The sequence below is a fragment of the Pelodiscus sinensis genome, chromosome 6 (assembly GCF_049634645.1).
Source record: "Pelodiscus sinensis isolate JC-2024 chromosome 6, ASM4963464v1, whole genome shotgun sequence".
NCBI classification, from domain to species: Eukaryota; Metazoa; Chordata; order Testudines; family Trionychidae; genus Pelodiscus; species Pelodiscus sinensis.
Window position 1 is genome coordinate 32,076,463 of NC_134716.1, and position 14,155 is coordinate 32,090,617.

Here is a 14,155-nt window from a genome sequence, read left to right on the forward strand (position 1 = left end):
AGACTTTTCAAATAACAGTTTAACAGCATTTACTTAATGTGCTGACTATAAGGATTATTTTCAAAAGGGAATATCTTCAAACAAATGGGATCATATTTTTAATAGAATTTTAATGGCTTTAGCAAAAAATGTTAATGATAAAAAAGTGAATATACACTATTTCAACTGGAAGTTGAGTTCAAGATCATTTGAAAACTAATGGTATAGACTGGACTCTTTCTTGTGCCATACCCACCCACAAATGAAGTAAATCCTTATGTACATTTAGCTCTGACAACTGTCCACAATGTTCATCTCATTCAGAAGCATCCATTATTTCTAGATCCACCTTTCCAAATGTGCTAGTAAATGGATGTGGGGAGAGATTACCATGTGCACACTGATTAGTGAGAACAGATGGTCCTATTTGAGATATTAGACTGAAGTTCAGGATCGGGATTAAATTTTTGATTCTCCCACAGGCTTATTGAGAGACCTCAAACAAGTCAAATAATGTCTTTGTGTGTCAACTCACCTTGTGTAAAATGAGCCTAATAATGCTTCGTTAAAGTGTCAAAGTGTTGTGGACTAATATGTGAGGCTGTCAGGTCCTATGGTGCGATAGGGGCAACACAAGTAGAAACTTTCAACCAACATCTAATTCCGTAACTACTGTCAATGTACAGTTTTGTAGACAGACTGTACCCTTAGTTATTCTGCAGATTGCAGTTTCAGATATTGTTTAGGGGATAATATTTGGAATAACGTACTTCCGTTTATATGAGAAATCCATGTCACAGCAGATATCAGCAATACAAAACTTATTACATAATGGCACTTTTTTTCCAAATTGTCACGAGACAAAGTATAAAGAACTTCTATATCAGGACTTTAAAAAATAAGTTTGCAAATGCGTATTTAGGTTCCTGCTTGCTGTGGTTTTTTTTGGTTTTTGTTTTTAAATAAATGCCTTATCCCTAACAGCACCCATTGTCGTCCCTAGAAACTGCTGGGCTGAGCACTTTCAAGGCTTGTCTACACAAACACTTACATCCCTAGCTTGCTGAGATCTATGTCTGTCCCATGATAGCCTGTAGTCTATGACCTGTTGATGCACCCTGCTGCCCTACTCTAGAAACTCCGTAGCCATAGTGCACTTTGGTCTCCTGTTTCAAAGCAAGTACAGTAGGACACGACTGGTGTACCCCAGCTTGCTTCAAACTAAGTGTTCATGGCAACAAGCCCTTAGTTGAGTGTGTATTGCAGTTTATAGCTTAGCCCACGTGCAAGCTGAACATAAATCCACACATTTTTTTCTAAGATATTATGGTCCGAAGAAACATTAGAAAGGACACCACTAAAAAAAGTGTGTATTTGTTAGTAGTCAGTGTTTAATCTTGAGAAAAATGACTGATAGAGGCCTTGATAACCCTTCAAATACTTGGAGTCGTCATAAAGAAGACTGTGATCAATTGTTCTCGGTGTCATCTGAGTCGGACAGCAAGTAATAGCCTCGATTTGCCAGAGATTAGGGTAGATTTTTAGAGACTTTCTAATTATAACAGGTAATTATACTTGGGAATAAGTTGCCGTGAGAAGTTGTGGAATCTCTATCATTGGAGCTGTTTTTCTAACCTATTCTTTAACAATCTATCAGGTATAGTCTAGGTTGATTTGGTCCTAATTCATCACGGTAGGGATGGTAGGCCAGACTTGACTTCTTGAGGAAACTTCTAGCTCTACATTTCTGTGGTTCTATGACAGCCATATATAAAACATTGTTCTCAGCTGATAATGTAAAGCCATTATTTGAGGAAGAAGACTGGAGCTAAGTTAATCTAAAGAATTTTTTTTTAAAGAAAGCCTCAAACTTTGGAACATATTGCCTGGATAATATCCTGTCTTTACCCCACATGCTGTAGCTGTGCCCAGTAGGAATTATTCATGCTCCATGCTCGTGATTTGTGTGTGTCTATAATTGATGAGTTTCCATATGCTTTTTCTGTGTGATTATGTTCTGGGGATGCTAAACAAAATATTTAATACCCCAAGAATTTTTCAGATCATGAGAACTGAATTATCTCTTCTATATTGTCATGTTACCAAACTCTTCACTGTTTCAAAAAGTAAAATAACCATACTTGGATGAGGATGTTGCCATTACAAAGACAGCATGTGCTCTCTTTAGCAGTCTACATGGCTATCTGTAAAGGCTTCAGAGCCCAAGTTGATTATTTTAAGTATCACAAACTAAGTGCTTGTTTCTGAATTGATAGCACAGAAGTGGAAGAATCTATTCCATGTCCTCTTTTCTAGTTTGATTTTTTTTTAATAAAAAGATAGATCAGTGTTGTGAAAGCCTTAACACTATTTACTTCGTATAAAAACATTTCTGCATACACACTTACAAATGCAGTTTCCATATGCCTTTGTGGCTCTGGTGTTAAGGGTAGCGATAGGACAAGTTTCTTCCATTTTGAAAATGAAATGGTGGCATGAGGAGCAAATGTATTGACAGTTTATTATAAAAAAAAAAAAACCAACCTAGTAGCACCCTTTTGTCCAGTCATCCAAAGACAACACACACAAAACTATCTGTTAAACGTATAGCCAGATGCAACAAGTCATTTGACTTGCTGTCTGGTTTTACTCGTCAGTAAGTAAGGGCGTTGTGCGTAGTGAATTATCTTGACTGAAACAAAGGCTCTTTCTATAAAGGGTACTTACTGATATATTCTTCCTCTGTTAGTCAGCAGTAGCAATGTATTTGTCTTTCTAGCCCTGTTAAGCTATGTCTAGACTACGTGGAAGATTCAAAGATTCTTTCGACCTCACTTTCAAAAGCAAAGCTTTTGAAAGTGAAAGTAGTCGGGGGACAGCTTTTTTGGCAAACCCTCTTCCCCTTTTTCGAAAAGCCACGTAAACCTCTTTTTTGAGGAAGAGTGGCTTTTCGAAAAAGGGGAGGGGCTGCCAAAAAAACCACGTCCCGACTACTTTCACTTTCGAAAGCTTTGCTTTATATATTTATCATCTTTCTGCGGAATTTGCATATCCTCTTTCAAATCTTCCACATGGTCTAGATGAACTCTTATTGAACCTACAGTGTATGTGTATTAGAGTACACAGGAGATGGAAAGTCTGTCTTGTCTCTCTGTAAATTGCATCTTTATCTCCCTGTCTAAATGATATTGAAGAGGAATATTAAGGTACTACCCGTTAGTATGAATAGCAAGAGTTTGATGGACTCTACAACCTTCAAAGTAATGTAGGGAGGTCCACTGTTGAGTCCCATTTGAAAGTACAATGTGGATTATTCCTGAACATATTTAGCTTCAACCAGGATACGAAAGTAGTAGGAGTCTTTCTCAATGCAAGAGGAATAGTGGCAGAGACAGTGGAATCAAAATTCTAGGAACAGCTAAGCTAGGGAGAACACTTGCTAGCTATTTAAATTACTCCCTCTCTGTGATTTGAATGTGATGGATAAATTTAAGCTATGTAAAGTAAATGTGATCATGATGAGAGAATAGACTTAAGCAAGCAGCCACATTTTGCGCTATCTTCATGATTCCAGTGTGATTTATCTGTAGCCCCATCCAAAGTATTAATTTAACTCCTCTGTTGCTATATAATGTACATATCAATTTGCAGCAGCACTTTGTCTTGACAGCCTGTCCTGATCATTTCATCTCCCCTTGTCTGCACACAGGTCTAATGGGAGTCGTACAGGCAATGAAATGTCACTTATTTCATGGAGTTCTGTGCACTCCTGATGTGCAATTGTCATAATAGTGGGAGCGCTGCTATAGTGGTGGCGTTGCTAGTGTTCGCATAATGTGCCTCGGGTAGCACTTGTCCGGGGCTAATTTGCTCTGATGGTTGGATCATTAGTTTCCCTACCCCCAGTGGGGTACTCATCTGGAGTGTGATGTGAATGCTGTAGATCCAGACTATCTGAAGAGCAATAAAGCAATGCCTCTATCTGCTTTCTGGTAAGCAAAATCCTATGACAGTCAGCGCTGCCCCATCCATAGGATGGTTTGGGGCAGTTGGCCTGGGCCCTGAACTTTAAGGGTTGTTGGGACTGGCAGCAGCACCATCTCCATTCCTTTTTGTTCCACCCTTGTTTCAGAGGGACATGGGGCTTGGGCCTTGCAGGGGCTGACAGCAAAGCAACTGGCCCTGCACTGCTACATCTCGATGGCTCCTAACCTTGCTCAGGAGAGGAGGGGGCAGGGGTTTTGGGAAAGGGGTGAGGCGAAGCAGGGATGAGGGCAGGGGTGTGGGAGAAGAGTTGGAGTAGGGGTGGGGCCAGAGGTGGAGTGGGAGGGTTGTCCCAGGCCACGCATCCCCTTAGGGATGGCTCTGATGACAATTATAGGATTATGTAAAAGACAAGGGTGTAAAGAGAGCCAACTATTGTTATTGATTGATTTTACACACAAGTTATTTCTTTTCTGTTTATATTTCTCCACCCTTCAAGTAAACTGCACTTCGCCATCTGTATGAGACAGTTTAGTAACCATAGTGAAACAAAATATTATTTCAGGATACTACAGTCAGAGACTTACATGGTAAAAACACCAAGAGGGGAAAAGAAGGAAAGTGGGTTAGTTTAGAACTCAGCATAATGGACCAAATTCTACTGGGTAATACTGCTGTAAAGCAGGAAATAATTCCGGTGTAATTAATATTAGTTGGTGAAACTAGGAACAGAATTTGTCCTAATACTTGGGTGCATTGCGTATTTAATGCTGTTTCAATAAGTTACCAGGTATTTGCCACTGTTACCACTGTGCCTTTTAAACTGCTTAGAGTGCTTTCTTTCACTGGCAATTATAGCACATGTGCAAGGATGAAAGGTTACCTTCCTAGCTTTCATTTCTCATTTAACCTCCACATTTATCTTTGTGACAGGGTGCAACAGGCAAAGCTCTTGTTCTTCGTATGGGGCTACCCGGAAGGAAGTATGCAGCATGTTGCTTTTAGGACCCAGCTGTGATGTGTCACAAAGGGTACAGCACAGTAATTCATTTTGGCAGGTTCTGGATACAGTTTTTTTTTTTTTTTAAATGGCAGTGAGCAGGAGTGCTCATGTTTACAGAACACACATTGGCCTGGCTTATGATCAGGGAACCTATGGTTGCTGTACATGTGGGTAGTGTGAAGCTACTCTGAGAACTCATGCAAATAGGCTCTCCCATCCCTCTCAAGCATCCATATGCAGATCTAGAGCTTCTCTTGCCACTACTAGGGTCAGAGGTGCTACTGAAGCAATATTGGCAGTAACAGCCAAGCTGTTGAGTGGTGGTAGTTTAGGTGTCTTAATCATTCTCCTCCCTGCTGTCACTCAGCTTTAAAGGATTCTCTCCCCACCCCTACCCCAGGAATCTAGGGGAAATGCTGCATGTTACAAGCCACCAGCTCTCTTTGATCCAGTGTGATGTGATATGACTTCAGGGAGTCTTGATGTTCAAGACATGTCACAGAGTAACTCTAGTTCACACAGCTATTACATTGATACTTTGCCATGATACATACCTTAGGATATTTTACCAGTTAAGTACAAGTTACTCAGAGCTTTTTGACTGCACCATTTGTAGAAGATCCAGGTATCTAGTTTTAAAAATCTGGCAGAAACCGTAGTGCAGGCCCTGGGCACAAGGAAATGTACACCAGACTTAACCTTTGTTTTCTCAGACCTGTCAGTGGAAAGACTTCTAAGATCCAGGCTTTTTCCAAATACTGTCAAGTGTTCAATCTCCCCATAGGTCCACTTACGGGTATTTCACTTACCCCTCTGCCATATGCCTTATTTCAGCTCATTCAGTGGTTATTGCTATATAGAATCTCATGGACCCAAATATAATTATCTTAACTTATTTTGCAGTTCTTTAACATACTCCTGCATTGCCTTCGAAAGGTGCCTTATTTCAGGAGTCTTATTAGCATATCTTACGTCATTGAAAATAATACAAAGGAAGATATATTTAGAAATGAAAAGAGTCCTATCTATGTCTCTCCTGTATCAATCAAAAGCCAATAGCTGTGTGAATCTAGGAGGAATAAGAATTGTGACTAGTTATAGGCAGAAATAATGCAGTTGTTCATCTTTGCTCTCTAGGGAGGAAATGGGAGTGCTGGAAAGAGATGCCTGGATTAGTTGTGCATAATTGTGCACTTATCTGGTGCATACAGGAAAAGGATAGTGAATGCACTTCAGTGAATTAAAATGGCAACGTTTTCCAAAAACCAGTAAGAAGTGATCTTTTTTAACACGTTGGATATTTTGTTTGATTTTGGGGGTAAAAGGAGTAAGAGGAATCCCTTCTGTATGGGCACTGAGGTTGCCCTTTTTCATTTGTTGTTTCCCCTCACTTTTTGCACATACACAAACCCAAGGTTCCACATTGTGTCCGCTTTCTTGTCTTGAGGAAAAAATGAAGCTCCCTCAGAACCTCTTCGCATCACCTTGATTGGTTAGAGGACTTGGCATTGAAAGATGTAAGGTGTGTCCTGGGGGCTAAGTGTGTTGCCTCCTTAACCTTTCTTGTCCATGCTTAGCCTGGGAATGAACACAACTGCCAACAAGCACATCTGGACTCTCACCAAACAATACAGAGATGGACCTCAAATATATAATTATTTGAGATTAATTCTAGATTGAGACACGTGACTTGTACCATAACTTATTTGCCTGGATTATTGGGCTGGTCATTAGCTGCACTGCAAGCTGTGCCTCACACCTGTAATGGAATGCCCCAGCTGGCTCTCTTATTTTCACCTCCTGTTAAACATTTTTTTTGGTTTACTTTGCATGTTCTACTTCAGCTCCAACAATAGCCCAGCTAGAAACTAAACTTCAAAAATGTGGGGATGGGACAAAAAGCCATGTTGATAAAAACTAACAGGCTTGGAGCTGAGAATTACAAATTTCTGGCTGGGGGCGGGGTGGGGAGAGAAGGGGAATAGAGGACTGTTTAGAATTTGAAAACATCTTTCCTATCCCACTGGCTTTAATGTGTTCCTCTAAGCCTCCTTTTTCCTCTGACTTCCTTTCTTCACATCATTCAAGTTTTTTTTCAGCATTTTATTTCTAGCTGCAAGGGCTGCAGAAGGGTTTCCTTTGTCACAGTACTACTGCTGTTAAGCCAGCAAGCAAGATGTGTTTTTCAAAAAGTGCAAGCATTTTTTTGCCCAAACATGCCTTGAATGCCATGGCAAGAAAACCTCAAACTGTTGTCATATTTTGTTCTGCTGCACTGCAGCTGAACTTGCCCTGCTGTCCTTGGAGCAATCCTATGAGCATTTAAAGCTGAAAAAAATCAGTGTAATTAATGAAAATGGCTGAGAATGGTGAGAGCAACTCTGCATACCCACAGTAACCATGACGAATTTTTAAAAACAGTGTGATCTCTTGCAGAGTGCAAGGGCTTGTCTACAGGGAAATTGACCAGCAAAGCTATGGCAGAATAACATTTTCCGCTGTAGTAGAGGTTTTTTCAGAATACCTTTCTGTGTGGGCCCTATGCTGAATTAAAACTGACTTTTTAATGGAATAATTCTCCATTTTGTAATTTTATGAAATAAGTCACTTTTAGTCCAGAATAGAGGTTGAGAGAGTTACTCTGAAATAGCTGTGCTGGTCAATTTCTCTGTGTAGCCAAGTCCTTTATATATGTTGGAAGTTGTTCATGCTCTTGAGCTTTGCCTACCCTAGAAAAATGAGTCAATTTTCCTGATACCAGCTGTATCAGTGTAGATGTAAACTCTGGGGTAGAGGTGACATAAGTTTAATGTAACATCATGCCATTAGACCCTGCAAATGATGAAAAATGGCCAAAAAGCCAGATTTTTTCCCAAAGGTTTTTAAAGATGCAGACTGGTGCTTCATGTGGTTTTCAAAAGTAGCTAGTGATCTAACTACCATTGTGTAAAATACCTTTAAAAATCTGGCCCAAAATGTCTTTTGTAGACACTTTTGGAGAAGGTGGTATATTTCATTTTTAAATGATTGGATATTTCATAAAACTGCATTGTTTTAACCTTGGATGGGTAAGAGTTTACTTCATTGCCCTTCTCCAGTGGCTAGAAACCCCTAACTCCCATAGAAAAGCACCTGGAGGCCTAGAATTCAGTCAGTGAGGATAAGCAGCAAAGACTGCGCAGGGTCAGCTTCTCGACATTTAAGTCCAAAAGAACAAAATTAATTAACTTAATACCATCAGTACAAACTTTATAAAATATTATGGTAAAGGCACATCATGAATAACTACAATTTAATTTCTAAAATGTTCACCTGGCTACTTTAAAAGCCATATATAGTAGTCTGTTACACACAAACAAAGAAAAAAACCTAAACAGCTCAGTCCCCACAGAAATACAGTGAGAATAAACTCAGCGTTCCCAAAAAGCTTTGGTTAAGTTCACCTGAGTCTTTGATCACCAAATCTATGCAGTCTGAATCAAAAGCAACATCTTCCCCGTTTCAGGGACAGGCAAAATATGGTCTGCAGGCCAAGTCCAGCCCACCAAATATTTGGATGCAGCCTGCCATGATACTCTGGGCTGCCAATGTACTGTGACCCAGCCCAAGAGGTGCATCTCCCACACAAGGTGGGTCCAAGAGTTGGCTGCTTTGAGCAGCATGTGGAACAGGCAGGCAGGGATCATACCTGAGGGGGTGTCCGGGCTGCTGCCCAGGAACTGTCTAGTAAGTGCCTCCCAGCCATAGCCTGCTCCTGGTACCCCAACCCCTCCCGCACCCCAATTCGCTGCGCCCCTGGCCACAACTCCCTCCCAGACTCAGCATCCCTTCCCCATATCAGAATCATTTCCTGCACCCCTACCTCTCACCCAGACTCTGCATGCACTCTTATACTCCAATCCAAGCCCCCTCCTGTACCCAACTTCCATCCTGGATCCCCTCGTTAATATCCTAGAAAAGTGCAGCCCTTGACCATTTATCAAAGTCTTGGAGTAGCCCTTTATCAATAATTATTGCCCACCCATGTTCCATTTGCTTATAGAAATTTTCAGCTGGAATCCATACAGACTTTTCCTCCTGCTGAAATAACTCCTATCTAGTTGGCTAACCACTGAACAATTTAAGAGTATAGATTAAAAAAAAAACATGTAAAATTCTTGTGAGTTAGGAAAACTGCCTGCTTTCTGCTCCCACACAGTATACGTGCAAAGCAGCTGCCTGGACTATTTGCCCTCCTGGAGTCTGAGTCCAGAAGCAATGCCCCAAACTCACCAATTCCAGAAACATCTGGAGAGCTGATTGTTGCTAGGCAGATACACAATGACTAAAACCCAATTCATTCCTAGCACCTCCCAAGCAGACCACTTAGCAAGATCTTCCCTCTTAGGTGCCTGGTTACATAAAAAGAAGCCTCTCAGTTTGAAAATGAGTGAAGATATATTTCACAAACAGAATTTCCTAGCACAGGTCTGTGAAGAAGAAAATGGGCCAGTAGGAAAACAATAAGGCTGTAAAAAAAATTTTTTTGTGATCTGAAGTGAAATAAAGATGGTAGCCACCACTGAGACTCATTTAATCACTTTTCATTTGCTAAGGCCTTAGGCTAACCTCTCTCTTGGCATATAGAAAATGATGGATATTAGAAAGATTTCGTCTTGTGCTTTCTCCGGGCAGGTCCCTACACTTATGATCCCCTCACTGACCTGGTCTTGTTCCAATCAACATCATCTTTCCCCTCTTTTGTGTCTGCATTAGTCTCTCAGCTCTCAGTTCAAGAATCTGATGTACCTGAGTTGTCCTGCTCTGTCCCTCTAGCCCTGAACTGGACCATACTCAGTGCAGATTGAATCTCTGGAAAATGTAGTTGCTAAACTCTTTATATTTGCTCACTGTGAGGGACACTTTTTTTTTTTGTAATGCTTTATGCTTTCCCGAATTTGGGAGTTCTTGCATAAAACTATCAAAAAGGCACATCCCCAATATCCAGATAATGCCCCTGCCATATTTCAAATCTCTGATCAACTCATGGAGACACTGGAGCCACCTTATGAAATTATGGTAAGAGTTTAATATGGGGAAAACAGTTTAGTTTTCCCCTGATATTATTGGGAACCATTCAACATTTCCTCAAAGGATCAGGCTGAGACATGATGATGATTGATCCTGCCATGAGTGCAAGGGACTAGACTTAATGACCTCTCAAGATCCCTTTCATTTCTAGTATTCTTTAATACACTGAGCTTGGATAGTTTTAGTCCAAATAGTTAGGTCTACAGTACAGAGTTTTTTCCAGGATACCGGAGGCATCCTGCAAAACCTCTGTCACGTCCACGGAACGTGTCTGCTTTTTCGGACCAGTTTCTGAAAAAGCAGGCGCGTTCTTTTGGAAGCACTGTCTCTCTCATTTTATGAGAATTAAGGGCTCTTCTGAAAAAGGTTTTTCCTACATTTGGCCCTGTGTAGATATGCCAAATGTTGGAAAAGCCTCTTCCAAAAAGAGAATCGGAAAAAGATACACAAATTTCAGTTCGCAATTTGCATACCTTTTTCTGAAAATAACCTGTAGTGTAGACCTAGCCTGAGGCAGAGTTATAACCAGGGCTCGCCAAACCATGGTGAGCCCCGCTCGCCAGCCGCACCGTCCGGCGATCGCTCAGATCATGCGCAGATCGCTCGAACCTGGCTCTTCCGGGTTGCAGTCTACTCACTACGGGCAAGTAGATTGCGTTATTTGGAGCCCTGGTTATAACCAAAAGAAAATAGGCCGTGTAATTGGTAGTGGCAGGCAATCATAACTATATGCAGTATTATAAGTTCCACCTTCTTCTCTTGTTTTCCTTTGCCATGTCATTCTGGGAGCAACAGACGCATGAATAGAATTGATTTTTTTTTTTTAATCTAAGACTGTTTATATAATCTCCTATAAAACCCACAGCACAATTCATTTGGGAAAAGCAGCTTTTACTAGCTGCTAGCCAGGCCCGGCCTTAGGGCATGCAAGGCAGCTGCCTTGGGCCCTGTGCCTTCCGGGCCCCACACTGCACACAGGGCTGGGCTGCTAATGAGTGCCATGCACTTCACAGGATGTCACGGTGAATTCCCCAGCCCAGAGCTGGCTGCACACACAAGCTGTTAGCTGGGCCTGACCAGCTGACAGCAAAGTTTGGGGGAGCAGAGCAACCTGTAGGACCTGCGCCCGTCCAGCAGGGGAATTAGGTCAAATCCTACCAGCTGCTGGGAAGCGGCACAACCTGCCGGCGGGTAGGGCACAGCCCTGCCTACAGCTCTGATCTGGCCCTTCCATCTGCGGGGAGCATCCCATGCTTCTGCCCCCTTTGCAAGGCTGCAGAACAAGCTCCCACTGTGCAGTTCCCTTTCTCTGGGCTACTTCCCCTGCTTGCTAGCCTCCAGGTGTGCTCCACCTGCAAACTTCCCCTCGCTGACAAAGAAAACACCGCTGGAGACAGGGCCCTGCGCTGCTGAGTACTCCCCATCCACCAGCCAGGCCCAGGGCCCTGCCCCCAGTGTTCTGCCTTGAGCCCCGCAAACCCTTTGGCCAGGCCTGCTGCTAGCAACCAGGATATTGATCAGCTAGCCAATGAGAGAATTTTCTTTGATTCTGTACTTTTAGCCTATAGTTTCATCAGTTCTTTTTATCCCTTGATCTCCCGCTGGAGACTTTACGGAGAGGGGCATGCAATTTTGTGGAGGTTCAGAACATTTTTTTTCCAGCTTGCACAGTTAACTTCTTTTTTTTTTTAATTTGTCTGATAAAAGATAGCTGGTTAAACATCTTCCATCACAATTTGTTACTAATATAATTTTAGTGCATACGTTCTAAATATTTTTCAGGGAACCTATTTCAATTCTGATAGCAAAAGAACTTAGAATATTAAAAAAATCCAGGCTGTTCCAATACTTATGTTTATAACTGGTTTATATATTGGCTGTTTCGACTGTAAATTTTGCTCAGAGGTAAGTGAACTCTGAATATATGATGTAAGGCTGAAATAATCAAATTAGGGCGTTATGTCCTAGAGCCTGTCCCCATTAGTTTTTTCTGCTATTTTGTATCTGGCTATAAGTTACACAGTTCAGTGTGTGTTAACTCAGCAGCTATCAGCCGCAATTGTTTCCGTATACATACTATTATGCTGCTGAGACACGTCTTATATCTGTATATCTGTGCAGCTGTTCCATAATCACTTAGCAAGGGATAGAATTCCCACAGCTTATGCATCTAGTGCTGACTCATGGTACGTGGGGAGTGTCCTGCCAAAGAAAGGTGGGGATTTCTTTGTTGTTTTGTTGCTGGAAGGAGGGTGGTGGCCCCAGAGCAGCAAATGAAGTAAGATTAGGACACACTGTTCACACTGCAAAAAATTGTTTTCCTTTCACTTGTTCAGCAGGCAGTCCTGTGCCAGCCAGCACCTATAGTTGGGGGGGGGGGGGAGGAGGGAACACTTTTAGTTGAGCACAATAATTAATTGAGGTTTTTTAACCATGTGCCTTGCAGACCCAAAACCAGGTGTACTATCAGCCATGCAAGTAATTGTTGCAAACTAAAAAGTTACAGGGTTGAAGGAGCCCATGGTCATGCCATTACCTAGTTTGCAAGAGAGTGACACTGACATGCCAAGGCTGAGATGCTGGTGAAAACAGTACCTCAAACCATGAATGGTGTGACCGATGAAGATGATGGTTGCTTCGCTCCAGGGGAAGAGAGGACACAAAGCGGCTGTTGTCCAGTCACCACTGAGCATATATTAACAATTATACTGGTGTTTGAATCTACATTATATTAAGTTCTGGCCAGTGACTTCTGTCTCAGGATGCTGGTGATCATGGTGGGAAGTATTAAAGGGAAACTATCTGCCTTATTTTTTAAGAATGTCTTGTAATATTTGCCATTTTCTTAATTTGTCTCTTCACTGCAGTGAAGGCAGCAATTTGACCCCTGCTCATCATTACCCCGACTTCAGATTTAAGACCTATGCTCCTCTAGCTTTCCGTTACTTCAGAGAACTTTTTGGTATCAAACCCGATGATTACTTGGTAAGACTTTGTAATTTTTCCTCTGAACTAACAAAATATTGTGAACACTAGTTCTATAGCAGATAAGGATGGTGGCTAATGATACACTAGGGGTAGTTTTTAGGTTTTGTAACTGGTGTAACTTTTGCTTTTGGCAAAACTTTTTAAATTCTTCAGCTTTTAAGTGATTGTTATGAAACCTGCCACATGAATTGCTAGTTTAATACCTAGAGTATTGCTGCTAGTGCAGGCAATTATCTCTACACAAATTATAATTAGATTTAAAAACTCATGTGAATTTTGCTAATTGAATTCTAATTGAGGGTTCTCATATGCTAATTGCCTTGTTTATGTACTTCAGAAGAAAATCATGTTTATGTCTGTATGTCCTAACCTTGACATGGAAAAAGAGATGTTCTGAGAGAGACATTGATATGCTTGTAACAAGTACTTTCTGTACTGTTCCTTATTTTGATTTTTCAGACTTAGTCCTGGTCTACATTAAAAATATAGGTCAGCCCGCCTAAGTAACTCAGAATTCTTCAGTTGACCCAACTAATGCTTCTCTGGGAGGATAATACTTATAGTGACAGGAGTAGCTACTCCCTTTGGTGTAGGGTGGATTTGCATTGAAGTGCTATAGCAATGCAGCTGGAATTATGTTGCTGTACGATTTAATGTGTAGACAAGTCCTTTAATAGTCGTGTGTGTGTGTGTGTGTGTGTGTGTGTGTGTGTGTGTGTGTGTGTGTGTGTGTGTGTGTGTGTGTGTGTGTGTGTGTGTGTGTGTGTGGCACATGCTCAAATGTGAAAGTATAACATTGGCTGGCTGTTAGGTAGATAGAGCTGACCTTCCACCTCGTGGGGATCAACACCGTCCAAAAGAGGGTGATCCAAGATCTTTCTCCCCCAACCATCTGCTGCTGACAAGGTTGTGAGGAGGCCTATGAGGGCAAAATTAGATTATTTTGCAAGTTGCCAGTTCACTTCAGAGCTATAGATGTCTCCAACTATGGAAGCTGCTTGTATTCCCTGTGCATAAATGTCCAATGTGGGATTTAAATAATCACATTTTTTACAAATATTTTTCCTTGTGTTAACAGTGGTGATTCTTTACAATTGAAATAAATTTACTAAGCTATTTGTCAATGATAAG

General features: G+C 41.4%; 1 protein-coding gene across 3 annotated transcripts in view; it reads left to right on the forward strand.

Annotated features, from left to right (window-relative positions):
* Positions 1–14,155, forward strand: part of PIP5K1B (phosphatidylinositol-4-phosphate 5-kinase type 1 beta) — a 169,397-nt gene that overhangs the window by 78,924 nt on the left and 76,318 nt on the right. For all 3 annotated transcript variants that reach the window (XM_006137852.4, XM_006137851.4, XM_075931678.1), the window contains exon 5: positions 12,904–13,021. In XM_006137852.4, the coding sequence (XP_006137914.2) occupies positions 12,904–13,021 (118 nt within the window). The remainder of the gene's footprint in view (positions 1–12,903; positions 13,022–14,155) is intronic.